Here is a 20702-nt window from a genome sequence, read left to right as displayed (position 1 = left end):
AGGGGCTGGAGTGTGGGGGCAGCACCTCGTGGACGCCCGACATTTGGAGGCATCAGAGAAGAACGAGAACTGACTCGAATACTGGGGGCAATTGACGTGGAGGGAGTTGATATGCGAACATATCAATTAATTCACACTTTTAACTGGTGTTGATTGAATTTATGCGTTCATACTCGGACCTAATGCCGTCGCTATAATTGATCAGCTGTTGGTTGTACGATATTCTAGAACTGGCTTAACATATACCGATTTGCGATGCTACTGCTTTGGGTACTTTCAAAATATTCGGCATTACGTGAATTTCCTGAGAATCGTAGGATTTAAGAGCCCTCGGGAGTAAAAAAAAACTACTGAAATGCGGGGAAAACTTTGTGCCATGAATTCACAGTCAAAAGGCGGTGGAGAAGTCTGAAAGATGGCTTAAAAAATTTGTTCATTTTATAGAACTCGGATTGAACGAGTTGAGGGTGATCTGAAGAGGATAAATAATTTAAAGAAATGTTTAAAAGTACGAGGTGGAGGCGCCGCCATCTTTAAAACCCTTTGCGGCAGAGGGAGGGGGTATTCAAGCAAGATGGCGGGGCCGACATCAGTCAACCACCTCGTATTTTCGAGCACTTCTTAAAATTATTTATCCTCATCGGATCACCTCCAACTCGCTCCACGCTGTTCCTAGAAAATGAACAAATTTCTCAAGCTATCCTTCAGATTTTTTCATCCCCTTTTGATTGAGAATTTTACTTGGAAAAGAAAGATGAATAAAATCTCCTCGAGAATTAATGGATTTATTTCCCGTTTAATTGAGAATACACCGGTTATTTCTCAACATTTGATTTGCGGCTCTCCAGTGCAAGGATCGATGTACGTCTCCTCAGCCGGAAAATCTGGCTCCTCCTTCTTTGCGTAGCCCGCAATGAGTCTCTTCACTTGCGCCACCGCTCGCCCTGGGTTCAATCCCTTGGGGCAGGTCTTCGTGCAGTTGAAGATGGTGTGGCAACGGAAGACCGAGTAGTAGTCCCGCATTTCAGCGAGTCTCTCCTTGTGGCCAGTGTCTCTGGAGTCGATGATCCATCTGTCCCGTTCAATAAAATCGATGGTAATCGTCGCATTGAAAATTTTCCGACCAGGGAAAATTCATTGTGCATAAAACTCGTGATATCTCTGGAACTAATGGGTCTATCAAAAAATGCCATAAGATATTTTTTATGGGGAATTTCAAGGGCTACGAAGAATGTCTTATCATATTTTTCGATAAATCCAGGAGTTTGGGAGATTTTTCGGGTTTTATGACTCGAGAGACGAAAAATCTGGGGAATTTTCACCTGTACGCTTGCAGGAGGACCGCAGGGCCCAGGTACTTCTCCCCCAGCCACCAGTACGGCGGACAGGAGAAGGTGCAGCATCCGCAGAGGATGCACTCATACAATCCATCCAATTTTTTTCTGTCCCTTGGGCTCTGGAGGGTTTGCCTCGTTCCTGGAGGATATGCCTTGTCTTCTCGCTTCAGGAACGGATCGATCATCGTGTACTGCTCGAGAAAATGCCCCATGTCGGGGATCAGGTCGCGGATCACGTAGGTGTGGGGCAGGGGGTAGATGATCAGGGGTTTATCATCGGGAGAAATTTTTCTAAAATGATCACGAGGGATTTTTAGGAATGAGAATGAAGGGTAAAAGATGAATGTGAAGACAGTCGTTAATTAGATTGGGAAAATCTCAGTAAATTATTGCGTTAGCAAAAAAAATTACTCAATCTTTTCTACAGCTCTTGAAATTCTTTATCAAAAAGTTCTTTTGATATTTTTCATGAAATCCACAAGTTTCCAAGATATTTCCAAAACAAAAAATCCCAAATTCGTGGACAGCTGTTGGATCAAGATGGGGTTGTGCATTGAACTGCAATTATCTTCGGAAATAATGGATTCAGCGAAAAATGTCACAAAATATTTTTTATAGCTCTCAAAATCCTCCAGCAATAAGCTTATATCACATTTCCCACTTGACCCACGCGTTTCCAAGATATTCATGAATTTGTAATGAAACAATTCTCATTACGTGATGCAGGCGAGAGTGTTTGTCCCGTTGATGTTCATAGCGCAACTCCCGCAGATGCCCTCCCTGCAGGACCTCCTGAATGCCAAGGTCGGGTCCTGATAGGCTTTGATATTTATCAGAAGGTCCAGCACCATTGATCCACATCTGTTCAGATCCACCGTGAACGTCTGCATTCTCGCCTTCTGCGAGGGTATCTCCGGATTCCATCGGTACACTCTTACTGTTTTCAGTTTTGGGGGGATTTCTTCACATTTCTGAATGGTTAAATAATTATAACGATATGAAGATGATGATGATGATAATTAACCAACGGTTACCCGACGATAAAATCGAAATCAATTAATGAAACAACAAATTCACAATCTCAAGATATTCGAGAGATTTCAAAATCGGCTCGATCTGAATTTTTACTGAATTTTGAAAGTCAATGAAAAATAAACCTTCGAGGCTTCACTATCCAAACAATCCTCCAGCTCCTCTCGATCCCTCGTCACCTCCGCCTCCCACTCGTCATCCTTTGCGACCCGTTTCGCCCCCTTGGATGATAAAAATCGCGGAAAATTGATCCTGCGTGTGATGGCAATTTTCAGAGAATTCAAAAACATTTTCCATGTCATGAAATTTGTTTTTCACTCTGAAAAGTCGTCCCCTCACTTCAGAGCATTGAAAATTCATTTTTTTTGCTGCTAAAATATTATTCAGGTGCTGAAATCATCGGGCAATTGAAAATATCTGTTTTCCAATCGAGTTGACAGTTTCAACTTGAGCTAAAAAAATTGGTTTCAACCAATTGTTCAACTGATGCTAAAAAAATTGGTTTGATCCATTTTTTTCAACTTGGGCTAAAAAAATTGATTGATCCAGATTTGTCAACTGGTGCTGAAAAAATTGGTTTTAGCCAATTTTTCAACTTGAGCTAAAATAATTGGTTTTAGCCAATTTTTCAACTTGAGCTAAAATAATTGGTTTAGCCCTAGTTGAAAAAATTGGATTAATCCAGATTTGTCAACTGGCGCTGAGAAAAAAAATTGGTTTTAGCCAATTGTTCAATTGCACTAAAAAACAGGTTTCAGCCAATTGTTTAAGTGGCTCTAAAAAAATTGGTTTTAGCCAATTGTTCAACTTGGGCAAAAATAATTGTTATTTAGATGCTGAAATCATCGGGCAATGAAGAATGTTCATTACTTTTGCGCCATTTTTTTTATTTTTAAAGGGAAAAATATTTGTTTCTCAATGCGGAGTCGAGAATTTCAACAGATAGATAAGTTCTGACGCTGATGACCCCTTGTTTCATTCTCCCGTCACTATCATTCGGAATTATTTTCGTGTTTGCGCTGAGGGGTCAGATAAAGATGATGATAAATGGGAGGATTATCCCCCACGGAGTGATGCGAAAATGGAAGTGAAGATCAATTGCCACTGGGAGTGAGCGGTGAGAGGAGTTGACAACCTGTTGATTGAAAACGTGTTTCGGGGGTCAGTTTTGAATCTCGCTGACGCGAGAGGGAATTCAAGGTCAATAACCACGTGGAGTTGAAGTTAAAACTGCGGAATTGAGTGAGTCTCATATTTTTTGTTTTTGTTATACTGAAAAATGTATTGGAAATTTTAATTTAGGAAAAAGTGTTGAGTGAAAAAATTGGTTTAGAGCGGATTTTTGGAGTTTCGAGAGAGTTTTGTGACTTGGAGGTTAGATAGGACCCCTAAAGTTGTTGAAATTTGAACTAATTTATGCATATATAATTGAGTAATTATTCACTTTGTTTGATTTTAAATGCGAGCAAATGTTTTGATTTTTTTCTTGAGCTTTTGTGGTTTAAAATATTATTTTAAAATGTTTTTTTTAAGGATAACTGTTTAAAAAGGGTTGGAAAATGGATTTAAAACGCATGTGATGACTGAGAAATTCAAAAAATCCTGAAATTCGAACGATTTAAAAAAAAAGAGTAAAAGTGATTTTGAATTTTTTTTAATGTACTCAAAAAACTTTGAAATTATCTTCTCAAATCGTTAGTAAATACGAGTGAAGCTTTTTTAGTGTCTTGGATTTTGTTATGCATAAAGATTCATTAATAATTCACTAATCAACTCTCTGGATATTAACAAAATATGAATCATAGTATCTTGAATGGTTTTTATGCTGCAAATTAAATTAAAAACCCATCATTTCTAATTATTTCTCTATTTTTTGGAAAGCTAAAAAGCATCAGAACAGTATTTAGATGATTTCTGGTGTCGTAACTCCTCCAAAAGTCCAAAAAAATTAATTCTAAATGATTCGTAATACCCACATTATTCATTAAATTCACTACTAAACGTGAAAAAAATTTCAATTCCCTTTCGTGTGCTTTTCGTCCTCAAAAATTCATAAAAGTCGATAATTAAATTTTTTTTATGTTCTGAACCTACAAAACCATCGACACAAAATATAAAAAGGCCTTGTCAACATTTTTTATCACAATCCCAAAACGTGCGTCATAAATATCCAAAAATAAATAAAGAAAACGAATAAAAACTTTAATTAACATAATTAAATCAAAACTGAATAAATTATTTTCCTCAGAATGTCTGACCAAAAGGTCCTCGTGATTGGAGGTGGTGGTCGTGAGCACGCCATCACCTGGAAGTTATCTGAATCCCCGAAGGTACGTCACGTTCACGTTTTACTTTCATCATTTTATTTTACTCTGTTTTTGATGATTTTTACACTCCAGTCTAGCATTTGCAAAATTTTTATTCCATTCTAATGTATTTTCTTATGGCTCCGAAGGAATTCTCTCCTGAAGTCTTTCTCCCATAAACATTAAGATAAATGTTTACAATAAATGTTTATAATATGTCCACTCTGGCTGTTGCAAATTTTTTTCCATTCTAATCTATTGTCTTATGGCCCCGAAGAATTTTGCCCTAAAGTCTTTCTCCAATAAATATCAAGATAAAGATAAATCTTGATAATATGTCCACTCTGGCGTTTGCAATTTTTTTTCCATTCTAATGCATTTCCTTGCGGCTCCGAATGGATTTTACCCTGGAGTTTTTCCCGCTAAATATAAAGCCCGCGGCGCGACCCCGACTAACCCAGACCAATGCCCCCCCCCCAGGTCTCCAAGATCTTCGTCTCCCCCGGGAACTGCGGTATCGCATCAGTCCCAAAAGTCTCCCTGGTCCCCCTGTCCATAAAAGACAATAAAGAGGTCGCCACCTGGTGCGTGGCGAACGCCATCGACCTGGTGGTGGTGGGGCCCGAGGACCACCTGGCGAACGGTCTAGCCGACGAGCTCAAAAGCCAGAAGATCCCCTGCTTCGGGCCCCAGAAGTCAGGAGCGAGACTCGAATCCGACAAGGACTGGTCCAAGGTCTTCATGGATCGCCACGGCATCCCCACCGCCAGGTGGAGGTCCTTCCAGTCCCCCCCGGACGCCAAGAGGTTCATCCGGGACTCGGATTTCCCCGCTCTGGTCGTCAAGGCCAGTGGATTGGCCGCTGGAAAGGGAGTTGTCGTCGCCAAGGACAGGAAGGAAGCTTGCGAGGCGGTCGAGGACATCCTCGAGGACAAGAGGTTCGGCGCAGCTGGGGAGACTGTCGTCGTGGAGGAGCTCCTCGAGGGGGAGGAGGTGTCAGTCCTCGTGTTCACGGACGGCAAGAGCTTCAGAATTATGCCAGCGACGCAGGACCACAAGAGGATCTTCGATAATGACGAGGGGCCCAACACGGGGGGAATGGGGGCCTATGGGCCCTGCTTGCTGATTGGGGAGGAGGAGATGAAGGAGGTGGAGGAGAGGGTGGTGAAGAGGACTGTCGAGGGGCTCAGGAGCGATGGGATTGACTACGTCGGGGTGCTGTATGCAGGTTTGTGGTTTTCAGGGAATTGTGGGTTTTGTTTTTTTAGATTTGGGGGGGAGGGGGGGGTAATGGGTTGAGGGTCAAATGACCCTTAATGGGTTCGGGTTACTTGACCCTTAAGTAAAAACAAAAAAAGTTTCATGAAATATTTTTCATTTCTAGATTAGGGTCAAATGGTTTTGAGGGTCAAAGGACCCTTGAAGACATGAGGGGTTAAGGGTCAAATGGTGCTCAAAGGAGCTCATTTGACCCTTAACCCCTTTATGCATATATAATTTATGCATAAATTATATATGCATAAATCCCCTTTTATTCGGCCCTTTTTGGAAACCATTTGACCCTTGTGAGGGTCAATTTATTTCCAAAATGGGTCATTTGACTCTTGTGAGGNAAAAAAAGTTTCATGAAATATTTTTCATTTCTAGATTAGGGTCAAATGGTTTTGAGGGTCAAAGGACCCTTGAAGACATGAGGGGTTAAGGGTCAAATGGTGCTCAAAGGAGCTCATTTGACCCTTAACCCCTTTATGCATATATAATTTATGCATAAATTATATATGCATAAATCCCCTTTTATTCGGCCCTTTTTGGAAACCATTTGACCCTTGTGAGGGTCAATTTATTTCCAAAATGGGTCATTTGACTCTTGTGAGGGTCAAATGACCCATTTTGGAAATAAATTGACCCTCACAAGGGTCAAATGGTATCCAAAGAGGGCCGATCCTCAACTAAATACAAAGTAAAAATTTTTCTGAATTACCCCAGACTCATTGCTCCAAATATTTAATTTTACCCCATTCTCAAACACCATCGCCTCCCAGGATTGATGCTCACACGTCAAGGTCCCAAAGTCCTGGAGTTCAACTGTCGATTTGGAGACCCAGAGACCCAAATCCTCATGACCCTCTTGAACACCGACCTCTTCGAGATCATGAAGTCCTGCTGCGAGGGCAGACTCTCATCCTTGGACATTGATTGGCACAAGGGGAGGTTCTCAGCAGGCGTCATCCTGGCGTCCAGGGGGTACCCAGCATCATCCTCCAAGGGTCAAGTAATTTCTCACGTCGAGGAGGTCCTGCGTGAGCCTGCGACCCACATCTTCCACTCGGGAACCTCGGAGTCATCGACTGGCGAGCTTCTGACGAATGGGGGGAGAGTCCTGATGACAGTGGCACTGGCTCCGACGTTGGAGCTTGCAGCTGCCAAGGCAACTGTGGCTGCGAGGACGATATCCTTCGAGGGAAAGCAGTTCAGAACTGACATCGCCCACAAGGGCATCGCCAGGACCATCCTCAAGGTCGGGAAGATGTCGTATAAGGCTTCTGGGGTTGACATTCAGGCTGGAGATGATCTGGTGTCCAGGATCAAGCCGTTAGTGGCCTCCACCAATCGCTCGGGGGTTCTGGGCGCAATTGGAGGGTTTGGGGGACTTTTTGATACTAAAGCCGCTGGGTTTCAGGATCCGATCCTTGTTTCTGGGACTGATGGGGTTGGGACGAAACTGAAGATTGCTATGGAGATCAACAAGCATGACACAGGTAATTTTTTTTATGGGTTTTGGGTCCAGAGTCTGGGTAACACAAATCGACTGGTGGGTAAATGAGGGAATTCTCATCCAAAAGGGGATGGAAAAATCTGAAGGATAGCTTGAGAAATTTGTTCAGTTTCCAGGAACAGCGTGGAACGAGTTGGAGGTGATCCGATGAGGATAAATAATTTTAAGAAGTGCTCGAAAATGCGAGGTGGTACTGCTGTCGGCCCCGCCATCTTGCTTGAATACCCCCTCCCTCTGCCGCAAAGGGTTTTAAAGATGGCGGCCCCTCACCTCGTATTTTTAAACATTTCTTTAAATTATTTATCCTCTCCAGATCACCCTCAACTCGTTCAATCCGGTTTCTATAAAATGAACAAATTTTTTAAGCCATCTTTCAGGCTTCTCCACCGCCTTTTGACTGTGAATTCATGGCACAAAGTTTTCCCCGCATTTCAGTAGTTTTTCTTTACTCCCGAGGGCTCTTAAATCCTACGATTCTCAGGAAATTCACGCAGTGCCGAATATTTTTAAAGTACCCAAAGCAGTAGCATCGCAAATCGGTATATGTTAAGCCAGTTCTAGAATATCGTACAACCAACAGCTGATCAATTATAGCGACGGCATTAGGTCCGAGTATGAACGCATAAATTCACTCAACACCAGTTAAAAGTGTGAATTAATTGATATGTTCGCACATCAACTCCCTCCACGTCAATTGCCCCCAGTATTCGAGTGAGTTCTCGTTCTTCTCTGATGCCTCCAAATGTGTCGTGCACCCAAGAGCCAGTGATTTATAAAATTTTATCACATTACATTATTCTTTTTTTTTCGTTATTGAGAGCCCGTCCACTAGTACCTTTCTTTCCCTCTTCACATATAATTGTCGCTCGACCACTTAATGCTCCTCACGATCTTCCGTGCACCAAAATGTGCAGTTAATAAAACCCTTCAATATCACTATCAACACCCAGTGGGAATCGACCTGGTGGCGATGTGTGTCAACGACGTCCTGGCCCACGGGGCCGAGCCCCTCTTCTTCCTCGACTACTTCGCCTGCGGGCACCTCGACGTCTCCCAGGCCACGAGCGTAATCACCGGAATAGTGGAGGGCTGCCGGCAAGCGGGCTGTGCCCTCGTGGGTGGGGAGACCGCGGAGATGCCGGACTTCTACCCCCCAGGGGAGTACGACCTCGCGGGGTTCGCAGTGGGGGCAGTGGAGCGCTCTCAACTCCTCCCGAGGACCTCCGAGATCCTCCCGGGGGATGTGGTCATCGGTCTGCCGTCTTCCGGGGTCCACTCCAACGGATTCTCTCTGGTGAGAAAAATCCTGAGGCTCGCGGGGAAGGGCTTTGAGGATCCGGCGCCCTTCGGCCCCTCTGGAAGGACAATTGGGGAGGAACTCCTGGTGCCGACGAGGATTTATGCCAGATCCATCGTCCCAGCGCTCAAAATGGGAGCTGTCAAGGCGTTTGCTCACATCACTGGGGGTGGACTCACGGAGAACATCCCCAGGATCCTTCCCGAGGGGGTGGGGGTGGTGATTGATGCCGACAAGTGGAGGATTCTCCCGGTTTTTGGGTGGCTGGCGGCCACCGGGGGCATCTCGGAGGGGGAGATGCTGAGGACTTTTAATTGCGGAGTGGGAGGGGTCATTGTTTGCGGTGCGGAGGACCAGGAGAGGGTCCTGGAGGTGCTCCAGGGGCAGGGGGCGGCGGTGATTGGGGCGGTCAGGGGGCTTGGGGCGGAGGGGGGGGAGAGGGTCGTTGTGGAGAATTTTGGGAGGAGTTTGGCGAGGGAGATGAGGGGACATGTGCCCGCGGTGGTGAGGCGGCTCGAGGAGCGCGGGAAGAGGGTGGGGGTCCTGATATCTGGGAGCGGGACCAATCTCCAGGCCCTTATCGACGCCACGGAGGATCCGCTGCAGCAGGTCGGGGCCAAGATCGTGGTGGTTGTAGCGAATAAGGGGGGCGTGGAGGGACTGAGGAGGGCTGAACGCGCTGGGATCCCTACCAAGGTGGGACTTTGGTATTTCGTGATTCATCTCCAGGGCGAGTTTTTTGACGTGGATACGTCTGTGGTTTCAATATGGGGTATTTTGGGAAGCGGCTCTTATGGGCAGCGCCATCTATCGGGATTTTAGAAAATTCTAGACATTTCGAGGTAATTCAGGGAGTTTCTAGAAAATTTGAGAGAATTCAAGGAGTTTCTAGGAAATTCGAAAAAGAAGGAAAGACCATGGACGTATCCACGGACAATTACAGCTGTATCGAAGATACAGCCGCTTGCAATTTTTTTGGAAATGTCTTTGGATCTATGGGAGCTGACGAAATTTTCGTAGACTTTTTTACCCCCGACGTCAAACCAAAGGGAGTATATGCTTTTGACACTCGGCAATATAACTATGCAACGTCGTTGTCCACACGAAACTGCAGGCAAAATGATTCAAAACGACTTATTTAAAAACTGAAAAATTAAAAATTAAAAATCCCTGACGAAAAAGTTATCCTTGAGTAGTTTAAAAAGAGAAAATGTCGCCATCTCCCTCAGATGCAGAGATATTCATCAAAAACTAAAAAATTATTTTTCTGCAATTCTCTCGAGTTTTGGGGTTCACCACATTTTCAGGTGATCAAACACACGGAATATCCCAGCAGAGAGGCCTTCGACACCGAAATGGACTCAGTCCTTCGAGGGTACGGCGTGGAGATAGTCTGTCTCGCCGGATTCATGAGGATATTGTCAGAGAAATTCGTTAAGAGTTGGAAGGGAGCTCTCCTCAACGTTCACCCAGCACTTCTCCCCTCTTTCAAGGGTGCCCATGCCCACAAGGATGCCCTCGCGATGGGAGTGAGGGTCTCCGGGTGCACAGTCCACTTCGTCGAGGTGAATGCATCCCCTGAAGACAATTCCCAAAATAAAAAGAAAATTCTAGATTTTTTAATCTTCAAATTTGGGTTTTCCACAGGTGGAGATCGATTCTGGGGCTATCATCGAGCAGGAAGCTGTTCCAGTACTCCCAGGGGACACTGTGGAGACCCTCCAAGAGAGGGTCAAGGTCGCTGAACACAAATGCTTCCCCAGGGCTCTCAAATACCTTGCCACTGGGAGAATCCATCTCAAAGATGATGGAACTCTACACTGGAACTACTGAAAAATTCTATTTCTAATTCTATTCAATTTTTTTTACGATATTAAGACTTTTTTGTATTCTAATGGTCCTTAGAATAAATATTTTCAGGTTTATTGCCAATGAGAATCACTATTTGATCACTTTTCATGGATTTCTTCGAATCCTTTTTTTATAATTTTTTTCACTGGAATTCTATCAATTTTTTTTAATGACATTCAGACTATTTTATATTCTGAGGGTTCTTACAATGAATATTTCGAATGGAAGTTCAATTTTAATTAATATTTATCTATTTACAAATTTTTTAACAAATTAATCATCACTTGATCATTCTTCAAAGATTCCATAAATTAACTTCTTTATTTACAAATTTTCGAGGTGAAAATATTATTATAATTAATATTATTAATATTATTTCGACAATTTGCTTGATTAACCTCGTCCTCTAACAATTTTCAAAATAAAAATTATTTCTTCTGCCGTTTTTCCATCAATTTTTCTTACTTTCGAAATTCGACATAAAAAAATCGAATATCGAAGAAGTTTCTTCCTGTCTTTGACTCTTGATTAGTGGAGCCTCCCTAACCCTGGAGTTTGGAGGTCTCTCGAGTGCCTTTTTCTCAAGATTTTTCAAATTAATCTGGACCATTTGCTTCTGAAGAATGGGAACCAGAAGATTGTACTTGTTAATTTTGTCGTTTATTCGTTTCACAGTGACTTCTGCTGAGTTCAGGGCTTCTCCCCAGATTTTCAGATCCTCCGGGGTGAACGGAACCGCTCCTAGGGTCTCTCTGGTGTTATTCAGGTAGTCTTGGAGGTCTTTGGACTCTTCCCTGATCTCCTTGGAGAGCTGGATCCACTCCGGGGTGAAGCCATTGTCAATCAGAATCTGGTAGAGACAATTTCATCAATAAAAAACATTCAATAATTCTAGAATTTTTCAGGAGATGCACTATTAAACAATAATCATCATTTTTTAATTAATTATAAGAGTTTTTTTCATTATTCTTGCATTTTAGAGAAGACACTAAATAAATTAAATTAATTAATTCATTTAATTTGTTAAATGAATTTAAAAAATAAGTGTCTCGGGGCATCAGATATTCAGGATAATTTCCCCAAATTAAGACAATAATTAATACATGAAAAAATGGAATTAAAGTATTGAAAAAAAATTTTTAAATGATTTTTCATTTTCTTTTTCATTTTTTAATTTTTCTTTTGACTTCTTAATTTAAGATGGTGGACTAAATTATCATTTCTTTAGATTAAAGACTATTTGAGGGTGTTGATAAGACAATTATCACTCACTTCGTTCAATTTATGAGTGACAAAGTCGACATGAGGGTTTTGAGAGCTCGATCTGTCCTTTAAGGGCTTCCCCATACCCGAGAGTTGGCTGAACTCTCCTTTATTCATCGCCTCCTGGATGTAATCCTCGACTAGTCGATCAATGCCATACCTAGCAAGAATACGTATTCATCAATTATAATTACCGTTAAATTGTGAAGTTGTCAATTTTTAACATAAATCTTAAAATTTTTAATATTAAATTAACCATCAATTTGTGCATTCAAATTTTGAAATATTCTATTAACCAATAATTTAGGTAGGAAGATGACAATTATTTGGCTAATCGAAAATTAAGTCTTAGTTTGTTAACGAAAAATTACATTTCAATATTATCAAATATTTTATTCACCATTAATCGGAAAATTTAGTTATTAAATTTTGTAATACTCTCAATTTCTTAAATATAGTTAAACTTGTCTAGTTTTAGTTTGTTAACGAAAAATTACATTTCAATATTATCAAATATTTTATTCACCATTAATCGGAAAATTTAGTTATTAAATTTTGTAATACTCTCAATTTCTTAAATATAGTTAAACTTGTCTAGTTTTAGTTAACGAAAAATTACATTTCATTATTATCAAATATTTTATTCACCATTAATCGGAAAATTTAGTTATTAAATTTTGTAATATTTTAAATTTCTTAAATATAGTTAAACTTTGAACAATATCAGGAGATAATCCTTCTTAATACTATCAAAATCTAATATTATCGGCCATCCCTGATACCTAGTTTTGATGTCCTTGGCTCTGGTCTTGTCTTTTCCAACTAGAGTGTTCCTCTCCGCCGCCTGGATTTTCTTGAGTCTGTGCTCCATGACGTTCTCCACTGCCTTCTGAGCCCTTTCCACAGTGAACCTCCGTTGTCGTTGGCTCAGGGTGCCCCTGCCTGTGTCGTAGCTGAGGAAATGACGGTGCTGGGGGGCTGTGTGCTGAGAGAGAATTATCCTCAGGCGAGAAATACCTTTTTGGTTTATTTCAGGGGATGGGTTTTCGATGAATAACTCGGAATCCGAGGGAGATAGCGACATTGTCATGAGGACCTTTTTTGCAGAGCGCAAAGAGATCTAGAAAAAAGGTCCTTACGAAAATTTCGATAGCTCGCATAGATCCGAAGATATTTCCAAAAAACCCGACTTGCAAATGAATTGACGTCGTCACCTGGATATCAAAGTGTTCGACGTCCGGCAGCTGCTCACCCCTGTCCTTCTCCAGGTTCCTCTGACGCTGGATCATCCTGTAGGCACCCTCAACCTCCCCAGCCCCCACAATTAAACAGCAATTAAGTAGCGAAGGGGAAAAACGGCGCAAGTCAATTTGGACTATTTGACTATGACCAGTTTTCAACGAATATCTCGAAATCCAAGGGAGATAGCAAAATGTTTGTTATGACCTTTTTTGTAGAGCCGATCAAGTGCTACAATAAATGTAATTACGAAAATTCCGCTATCTCCCTTAGATTCGGAGATATTCATAAAAAACCCAACTTGGCTACTGAATGGCACTCACTTCTGAGAATTTATGAGCGTCAGCGCCGGAGCACCCGCTGTCCGGATGGTACTGCTTGGCCAGGTGCACGAAGGCCAGCCGCAACTCCTCATCCTCGCAGTCCTCAGTCAGCCCGAGGGCCTGGTAGGACTTCTACCTCCGGGGAAAATCCCAAATCCTCAAAAAACTCACGAAAATCGTTGCCAAAGTCTCTTCAACTCACTTTCAATGTCCGGTGTTTGTACCGCACCCCCAGCTTCTCCAGGACTCCTCGGCTGCTCCTGAGTGCCCCAGGACACGCCAAACACCTCAGGTGGGCCCCTGGGGGGCAAGAGCTCACGACACTCAACATTTTTCAACAACAATTGATCGACTATTCTCGAGGAATTCCTCTTGTTTTGTTATTGCGCTGTAATGATGTAACTTCATCATTTATTCTGTCTTCTGATTTTTTTTTTAGTGTGTAGAGACCATTTTTATCGACTGGAGACGTTTAAAAAAGTCAAAAACGATTTATTCGATTTTTTATTCATTTTTGAAATTTTTATTTTTATTAACAATGGAGAATTTCTTGTTTTTGTAGTGGGGTTTTCGATGAAAATTGAGGATTTTTTAAAATTTCTTTGGGGGAGCGGAAAAACCTCTGCGCAATGTCACTGCGCACATCACAATGGCCGCCGTGGTCCAGTTTGTTGGCGTTTGTCTCCGGATTTTATCCAAAAATCAGGGGTAAAATCATGAAAATAATTGTTAAAAATGCAGTAATTAGTTGATTATGAGGGACAGCAATTAATTAATCATGAAATCCACGCTCATTCTGCTGATCTACGAGCCTTGAAAGGTAAAAACTAAAATTACACATGAGTCACCGAGGAAAACCTCTGCGCAACATCTCCGCGCACATTCAAAATGGCTGACTGCCCTGGAGTTTTTGGCGTTCGTCTCTGGATTTCGTCCAAAATCAGTGGTAAAATCATCAAAATAATTATTAAAAACGCAATAATTACTTAATAATGAGGGACAGCAATGATTTTACAATAAAATCCGCAATGATTTTGGTGAATTGCGAGTCTTAAAGCCTAAAAATAAAAATGAACATCAGTGAAGGGGGAAAACCTCTGCGCAACATCTCCGCGCACATTCAAAATGGCTGACTGGTCTAGAGTTTTTGGCGTTCGTCTCCGGATTTCGTCCAAAATCAGTGGTAAAATCATCAAAATAATTATTAAAAACGCGATAATTACTTAATAATAAGGGACAACAATGATTTCAACATGAAATTCATAATTATTCTGCTGAATTACGAGTCTTAAGAGGTAAAAACAAAATTTACACACGAGTAAAGGGGAAAAGCCTCTGCGCAACATCTCCGCGCACATCCAAAACGGTTGCCCATCGAGTTTATTGGCATTGGTCTCAGCATTTTCGAATAAATTGCTGGTAAAATCATTAAAATAATTCGGAACAATGCAGTAATTAATTAATAATTACGAACAGCTACAGTAGTACGATGAAATGGTTGAATATTCCGACCAATTCCCAGTTTAAAAATGATACGAACGCTTCGAAGAGTGTAAAACTAGTCTCCGTGTGACCGACGTATCTGTGACGCCACGAGATGACACCTAGAGGCAATTCCCGACGATGACCCAGTGTTCCGACAGTTTTAATAGTTTTGATGGACTCAGTGACTCTAAAAATCAATTAAAAAGTGGTAAAACAAGTTGATGAGTTTGAACAGTGGACTCGGGATTTTATTTGAATTTTAGTGTTGTGGTTTGTGGTGAAGTTTTTCTTATTAACCAAGTGATAAAGTGCTCTCGGGAATTTATTTGTCGACGAGTGCATAAATACGCGAGATGGCGGATGCAGTCCTGTCTGTGGGGTATTTAATTTCGAAAATTTAGTGCAAGTGATGTTCGTGGAGACGAGTTCCTGGAGGCACTGGAGATCCCGAGGTCCAGGAGAGAATTTCAGCTCCTGGTGAGTCGCTAAAATCTACAATTGAAAATTGACAGTTTCCAATCGTCAATATCTCGAGACCGGCTGAGACGATTCCGACATTTTTTATTTCATTTTCTAAATTTTTTCGCTAGCTTTAAAATAAACCCTGACTCGTCCAAATCAGATCGTTAGATCCTGAGATATTGACGATTGAAGAAGCTCTGCTTCACTGCATGTTTTCATTTTTTATTCGTTCGTCCATTTTGACCTGAACGTCTGTTTTGGGACGTTGACAACAATTTCTGGGCCTCAGGGCCCATGAACGCGGCGAGCAACACATCACAATCAATTCCATCTATTTTTTACATCCAAAATCAATTGATTTTATCGCTGACAAGTCCAAGGGAGAAGAAATATTTCAGATAAAATTCCATTTTCAACTTTATTTCAATCATTTATCACAATAACTTATACTTTTCACTCGGATTACATGACCCAGACCAACTCTGGAAACTTTATATCATTGAACAACATACATTATCCACAATCATTGATTTATCAATTAATCCTGGTCTTTAATTCAACAATTGAAAAATTCATTTTGGCACACATTTATATTCATCTGTGTTTGATATCTTCTGGGATTGTGGGGTCGTAAGTGACCCCATCAGGCAGCCAGGGACATTTACCCATAAATTTGAAAAAAAAAAAGTCGACCCGTTTTGCCCCATTAGTTTTTTAATTACAGCGAAAAATCTTTTTTTTTCAATACTAGCTGTTAGATTCGATATTCCATTGTTCAATTAATTTTTTATAATTATTCTCATTGCAAAAATCAATACGACCGATGAGAATCATATGTCCCAATTTATCAGCTGTTAAATTTTCATATTACAATAAATAATTTGCTCATGTTCTAATTCCTACGCTCACTGAATAAGATTTTAATCATAATTACAATTAAATTCCTTCTAGAACACACATGATTTGGACAATTATGACTCGTTCATTCATGTTTCATAGAATAGTATTCAATTCTCTTTTGTCAGATATTTTTTCAGAAAACAAAATCTCGGGGGTAAAACGAGTATTTTTTAAAATTTGTTGACAAATTCGCTGGCTATCTGATGGTCACGAGAGAATTAATGCTTTCTAATTAATTTAACTAGAATCTTCCCTTAAATGCCAGAATGAAAGAAAAACTCGTGTCGTTGATTAAAAAATGATGATTATTGTTTATCAGTGCAGTTTCCTCACTGGGTTTCTCTTGAAACATTATAGTTATTCAACAGTTATTATTCAACACTTTATGTACTAATTTACACACTTAAACTTCATTTTTTTTCGACATTATATAATTTTCGAATGAAATATTTAATTTGCATCTGCCCACAGGGGCGGGGGGGACAATGAAAACCCTGTATTGTTCGTTAATTAATTAACCATTTGATAAAAAAATGATGCGTCGGATGAGGTTCGCCATGCAGATAGAAAAATAATCGCATCATTTTTCTCAATTTCGTGAAATAAAAAATGAAAAAAAACGAAAGAAAAAAATTCGAAAAATTACTTTAGAAAGTTTTTAATACTTAAAACAATGATCTCGATTATAGTGATAAATTTTTCATGGTTTATTGGCAGTGGTAATCCATACGTCGTCATAATGCAAATGTAATTAATTTAATTTTTCATTAATAATTAACAAAGAGAAAATGATAATTTAATCCTGACGATTTTATTGGCATTAATATTAATTATCTTTACCATAAATTACGGGTGAATAAATAATGACTCGATAATTGATCAATTAACAGTAATCTACAGAGGGATTGAGGAAATTATCCAATTAAATTAATCAATCAATCAATTAATTAGAGGGAAAAAAATGATAGGGGAGAGCGGGGTAAAATGAACCGTTCACTATTCAATCTCCAATAAATCAAGATTGGCTGAGTGAAAAATGTCGATTTTTTTTTCATTTTCAAGTTTTTTTTTATGACTTTAAAATGAAATTTGATTTATTCAAATTGCATCGTTTAGTCGCGAGATATTGATGATTTAAGAACGTCCCTTTTACCTCCCTCTCCCTTAATTTCTATTTTTGGCACAAAACCGAAGTAATTAATTATTCAGTAATTGTCAGCGTGAGTCGATCAACATGTTTGCTGGATAATCAATCGTTTAATTGTCTTGTTCATTATTTTTTTTTAATACTCGGGGGGAATTTGGTGTATTCCCGATGGTTTTCGTCTATTTAATGTGGGCACGTGTTTTCAATGATCTCACTAAGCTCAGTAATGCTGGGTGGGGGGGTGTGAGGACAGCTAGGGGGGGTCAGTTGGTATTTTGCTTGTTGGTGCGTAGTCGAGCTAGTCCAGAACGCTCACCCTCTTCCTCGTCTGAGGTGCAGGGAGGGCCACCACCCACTGCACCTCGGGATGATGTTGCCTGCATTAATTCTTGGTCTGGGCCGTTTCTGTGCTCGTACAGAAGAATATTGAGGGTCTCTTCGTAGATACGAGCCTCGGGAAACTCCACCTGGTGGAGGAGAAGTCATTAAATTAATTAGGAAGGTCAAACAGTTTTTTTTCAATGGGTTGAGGGGTGAAATTGAAGGACCTGTGGATTTAAATCGTGAATATCTTGGAGGGAAAGGGTTCAGTGGAAAAATTTCATAGAACATTTTTTGTGGGACATTTCGAGAGCTATAAAATTGCTCCCTAACATTTTTTTGTAGCTTCAACGGCTGGGGAGATAATTGGGAGAATAGAGAGACAGTTTTGGTTCGAGTGAAAGTTTATTTTTTTTATTGTTAGAGGTAATTGGGCGATTATCAGTGTAACGAGTGGGTTTGCAGAAAAAAGTTACGGGACACTTTTTGTGGAGAATTTCAAACCCTTCAAAAAGCGTTTTGATTTTTTGCGATGAACCCTCTAGTCCCCGAGATATTCTCAATAAACAGTCGGTAGAAAAATTATACTCGATGATTTATTACCTTCGTGTGCTTTTTATCAGTCGTGTAGACAATCGAATGACAACAGACCTCACCAACTTTTCTCCCATGACCATAGAATGTCCAGCAACATATTTCAATTGAGCCTATCACGTCCTTGATGAATAGAACTCTCCCGTTGAATCTCAACGACATTTTGTCGAATAATTCGATATTTTTTAATAGATTGTCATCAGACGTGCTGAAAAAAAACAAAATCCATTGATTCTCCACCTCTGAGCTCAACAATTCACTCGGGAACATCATTTTTAGTCATTCAAAATAGCAAAAAAAAAATAGTTGAAATGAAATTTCACGTTCAGCTCTAGAATTCGATTGAAGTTCGATTTTCGAGCGAATGAAAATTTTTTTAATGCAGTGGAAAATCGATTATTACCTGGTATATGAGTATTTATTGTTATGCCTATTGATAAGAAGTTTAACAACCGGTTTGGTAGTGCTACTGATCAACAATTGCTCCTCTCGCTGTGATGTTATGAGTGCAACCCTGCAAATTGGCTCGGCCTCTCTCTCTTTACGAAGTAGAGCCTGTTCACACGATTCAGCTAGTTCACTTATGCAGTAGTATTTGGCCTCCGCCAGTAATTCTGTTATTTCTTTAGTACTCTCGGGCAGGCCCACTGAGCCATCCCTCAGGAAATTGAGAATTGTTCCGAAGTGTTTTCCACATCTGTCGATGAGAATCCAACCTGAAACGTTAGAAAAGAATTCAAAGAAAATAAGATAATAATAAAAATGATGAAATTTAGGTAGAAATTGGAATTTAGGGCTTGGGGGGTTGAAAATTTCCCCATGACGAAATGGGGCATTCAGAGGCGAGTGGAGAACAGGTCTTGAGGAATAGAAATTCAGATTTAGATAGAGGGAATTTTAAAAGACGAGTTTGTGAGGATTTTTTTTAATTTTGGGGAAGAACTGGGGCAGAGACATTTATTTTGAGTTTTTTGGATCCGAAATTTTCTGAATTATCTGGCTGACCCACTCCCACCCCCCAAATTTTCCTCGTACACTTCCAAAACTTCAATTTTTAATTTTTTCAATTTCTCTTAAAAAAATCACTAAAAATTCGTGAAAAAAATGTTTAAAAATTCTTAAAAATTATTAAATATTCCCCGGGGGTGCAAAATGACCCCACAACCCAGCTCTATCTCCACCTTAAAATAATAGAACCCTTTCATCTCTTCAAATTCCTCTTGAAGAATTTTTATTCTTCAAAATCCAATTTATCAATTATGCCAAGAAAAAATCATGAAAAAAAAAATTATGTATAGTGTTTTGAATCCCAAATTTCCCCAGCTATCTCCTCCACCCCCCCTCGCCCGCCAAATCCCCCTCCATCCCCCCTAAAACCTCAATTTTCAATTTTCCCTTTTTTATTAATTTCTCCTCCTTCCAAAAATCCATTGAAAAATCATTTTAAAAAATTCTGAAAAATGATTGATCACCTTCAGAATCCGTATGCACATCCATTCGTCCACTGAACATGGCACGAAGCATGGTATCATGTTTCCTGAGTGTGCTAATAGTAGTGTAATGCAACGATCCCCCAATATTTAATTTAACATATTCAGATGGATAACGAATGACAGGTCTGTGATCTCCAGACATTCCTGGTGTGCTGACTAATAATCCTGGTGACGACGTCGATGTGGGCGACGACGTACCCGACGGTGACGTTGGTTCCTCGATTTTATCGGGCGAAATGATCAACATTTAATTACTAAAATCAGCAACGTCCTCGACGCTGCGATATTTCCTGATTTTTAATCACTTTTTTTTTTCCGCGGATTCCTTGACTCCTGGGGTAATTAGTCGAGTTCGGGAGGGGGGAGTTTTGTCTTTTGTGAGAGCTAGAGGGGCGTAACTACGTTCACTGGGTCTAGGTTACGATTTGACAAGACATTTTAACGAGTTGAGACGATTGTTTAGAAAGCTCTTCGAACGTTCAGACTATTTTACTGGGTTTTACTGACATTTTTAGAGATTTCGAGGGGCTTTCACAGTCACTGGGTGGCGATAATTGCAGGGGGGAACGTGGGAATAACACGGGAGAGGCATGAAATCGGGGAGATGATGTAGAGGGAAGACTCGAAGCGATTGGCACGCTGTGGCGGATAGTTTTGGAAGTTTAGATTGCGTTTGTTTTGGGGGGTCTTTCAATTGAAGGCCCGAGTTGAAGACCCGAGTTCAATCGAAGGCCCGAGTTGAAGACCCGAGTTCAATTGAAGGCCCGAGTTGAAGTTTGTAGTAGAGATGTCAGACATCATCTTTAGAGACATTTGTCATGTTTAGAGGCCCTAGCACGCCATTTCTCGAGCCGCTCTTTCATTTGAGCCCAAAAA

The 20702-nt window shown here is 40.5% G+C and overlaps 4 protein-coding genes across 4 annotated transcripts; 1 reads left to right on the top strand and 3 right to left on the bottom strand.

The window, feature by feature from the left end:
* Positions 1-822: 822 nt before the first annotated feature.
* Positions 823-2659, bottom strand: LOC107037382 (succinate dehydrogenase [ubiquinone] iron-sulfur subunit). The gene is made up of 4 exons (XM_015255911.1): positions 2495-2659; positions 2055-2308; positions 1323-1628; positions 823-1072 (listed from the first exon to the last, which is right to left on the bottom strand). The coding sequence occupies exons 1-4, from the start codon at positions 2657-2659 to the stop codon at positions 823-825; spliced, it is 975 nt and encodes a 324-aa protein (XP_015111397.1).
* A 742-nt stretch (positions 2660-3401) lies between these two features.
* LOC107037429 (trifunctional purine biosynthetic protein adenosine-3) lies at positions 3402-10686 on the top strand. The gene is made up of 7 exons (XM_015255985.1): positions 3402-3611; positions 4618-4699; positions 5156-5903; positions 6718-7434; positions 8402-9444; positions 10056-10313; positions 10396-10686. Exons 2-7 carry the CDS (start codon positions 4619-4621, stop codon positions 10579-10581), a joined length of 3033 nt encoding a protein of 1010 aa, XP_015111471.1. The 5' UTR covers positions 3402-3611; position 4618; the 3' UTR covers positions 10582-10686.
* A 128-nt stretch (positions 10687-10814) lies between these two features.
* Positions 10815-13827, bottom strand: LOC107037430 (dnaJ homolog subfamily C member 28). The gene is made up of 6 exons (XM_015255986.1): positions 13627-13827; positions 13425-13556; positions 13077-13169; positions 12645-12847; positions 11872-12022; positions 10815-11449 (listed from the first exon to the last, which is right to left on the bottom strand). Exons 1-6 carry the CDS (start codon positions 13753-13755, stop codon positions 11051-11053), a joined length of 1107 nt encoding a protein of 368 aa, XP_015111472.1. The 5' UTR covers positions 13756-13827; the 3' UTR covers positions 10815-11050.
* A 2530-nt stretch (positions 13828-16357) lies between these two features.
* On the bottom strand, positions 16358-20413 carry LOC107037405 (BTB/POZ domain-containing adapter for CUL3-mediated RhoA degradation protein 3). The gene is made up of 4 exons (XM_015255951.1): positions 19806-20413; positions 18737-19049; positions 18343-18541; positions 16358-17885 (listed from the first exon to the last, which is right to left on the bottom strand). The coding sequence occupies exons 1-4, from the start codon at positions 20071-20073 to the stop codon at positions 17682-17684; spliced, it is 984 nt and encodes a 327-aa protein (XP_015111437.1). The 5' UTR covers positions 20074-20413; the 3' UTR covers positions 16358-17681.
* Between the last annotated feature and the right edge of the window lie 289 nt (positions 20414-20702).

This window comes from Diachasma alloeum, unplaced genomic scaffold (assembly GCF_001412515.2).
Source record: "Diachasma alloeum isolate Michigan unplaced genomic scaffold, Dall2.0 Dall_scaffold_00219, whole genome shotgun sequence".
Classification (NCBI taxonomy): domain Eukaryota; kingdom Metazoa; phylum Arthropoda; class Insecta; order Hymenoptera; family Braconidae; genus Diachasma; species Diachasma alloeum.
Note: the sequence above shows the minus strand (reverse complement) of the source record. Positions and strands in the feature narration are given on the sequence as shown.

What these genes read in the sequence shown, in the direction of transcription:
- LOC107037429 (XM_015255985.1), top strand. Translation starts at nt 4,619, where the DNA reads ATGTCTGACCAAAAGGTCCTCGTGATTGGAGGTGGTGGTCGTGAGCAC. An exon ending in CGTCGGGGTGCTGTATGCAG is followed by an intron (nt 5,904 to 6,717) that starts GTTTGTGGTTTT and finishes ATCGCCTCCCAG; the next exon opens with GATTGATGCTCACACGTCAA. An exon ending in GCACAGTCCACTTCGTCGAG is followed by an intron (nt 10,314 to 10,395) that starts GTGAATGCATCC and finishes GGTTTTCCACAG; the next exon opens with GTGGAGATCGATTCTGGGGC.
- LOC107037405 (XM_015255951.1), bottom strand. Translation starts at nt 20,073, where the DNA reads ATGTTGATCATTTCGCCCGATAAAATCGAGGAACCAACGTCACCGTCG. An exon ending in TGTGCATACGGATTCTGAAG is followed by an intron (nt 19,050 to 19,805) that starts GTGATCAATCAT and finishes CTAACGTTTCAG; the next exon opens with GTTGGATTCTCATCGACAGA. An exon ending in AATAAATACTCATATACCAG is followed by an intron (nt 18,542 to 18,736) that starts GTAATAATCGAT and finishes GTTTTTTTTCAG; the next exon opens with CACGTCTGATGACAATCTAT.
- LOC107037430 (XM_015255986.1), bottom strand. Translation starts at nt 13,755, where the DNA reads ATGTTGAGTGTCGTGAGCTCTTGCCCCCCAGGGGCCCACCTGAGGTGT. An exon ending in ACGCTCATAAATTCTCAGAA is followed by an intron (nt 13,170 to 13,424) that starts GTGAGTGCCATT and finishes GGGGCTGGGGAG; the next exon opens with GTTGAGGGTGCCTACAGGAT. An exon ending in GCCAAGGACATCAAAACTAG is followed by an intron (nt 12,023 to 12,644) that starts GTATCAGGGATG and finishes TATTCTTGCTAG; the next exon opens with GTATGGCATTGATCGACTAG.
- LOC107037382 (XM_015255911.1), bottom strand. Translation starts at nt 2,659, where the DNA reads ATGTTTTTGAATTCTCTGAAAATTGCCATCACACGCAGGATCAATTTT. An exon ending in TGGATAGTGAAGCCTCGAAG is followed by an intron (nt 2,309 to 2,494) that starts GTTTATTTTTCA and finishes TTAACCATTCAG; the next exon opens with AAATGTGAAGAAATCCCCCC. An exon ending in AACACTCTCGCCTGCATCAC is followed by an intron (nt 1,629 to 2,054) that starts GTAATGAGAATT and finishes TGATCATTTTAG; the next exon opens with AAAAATTTCTCCCGATGATA.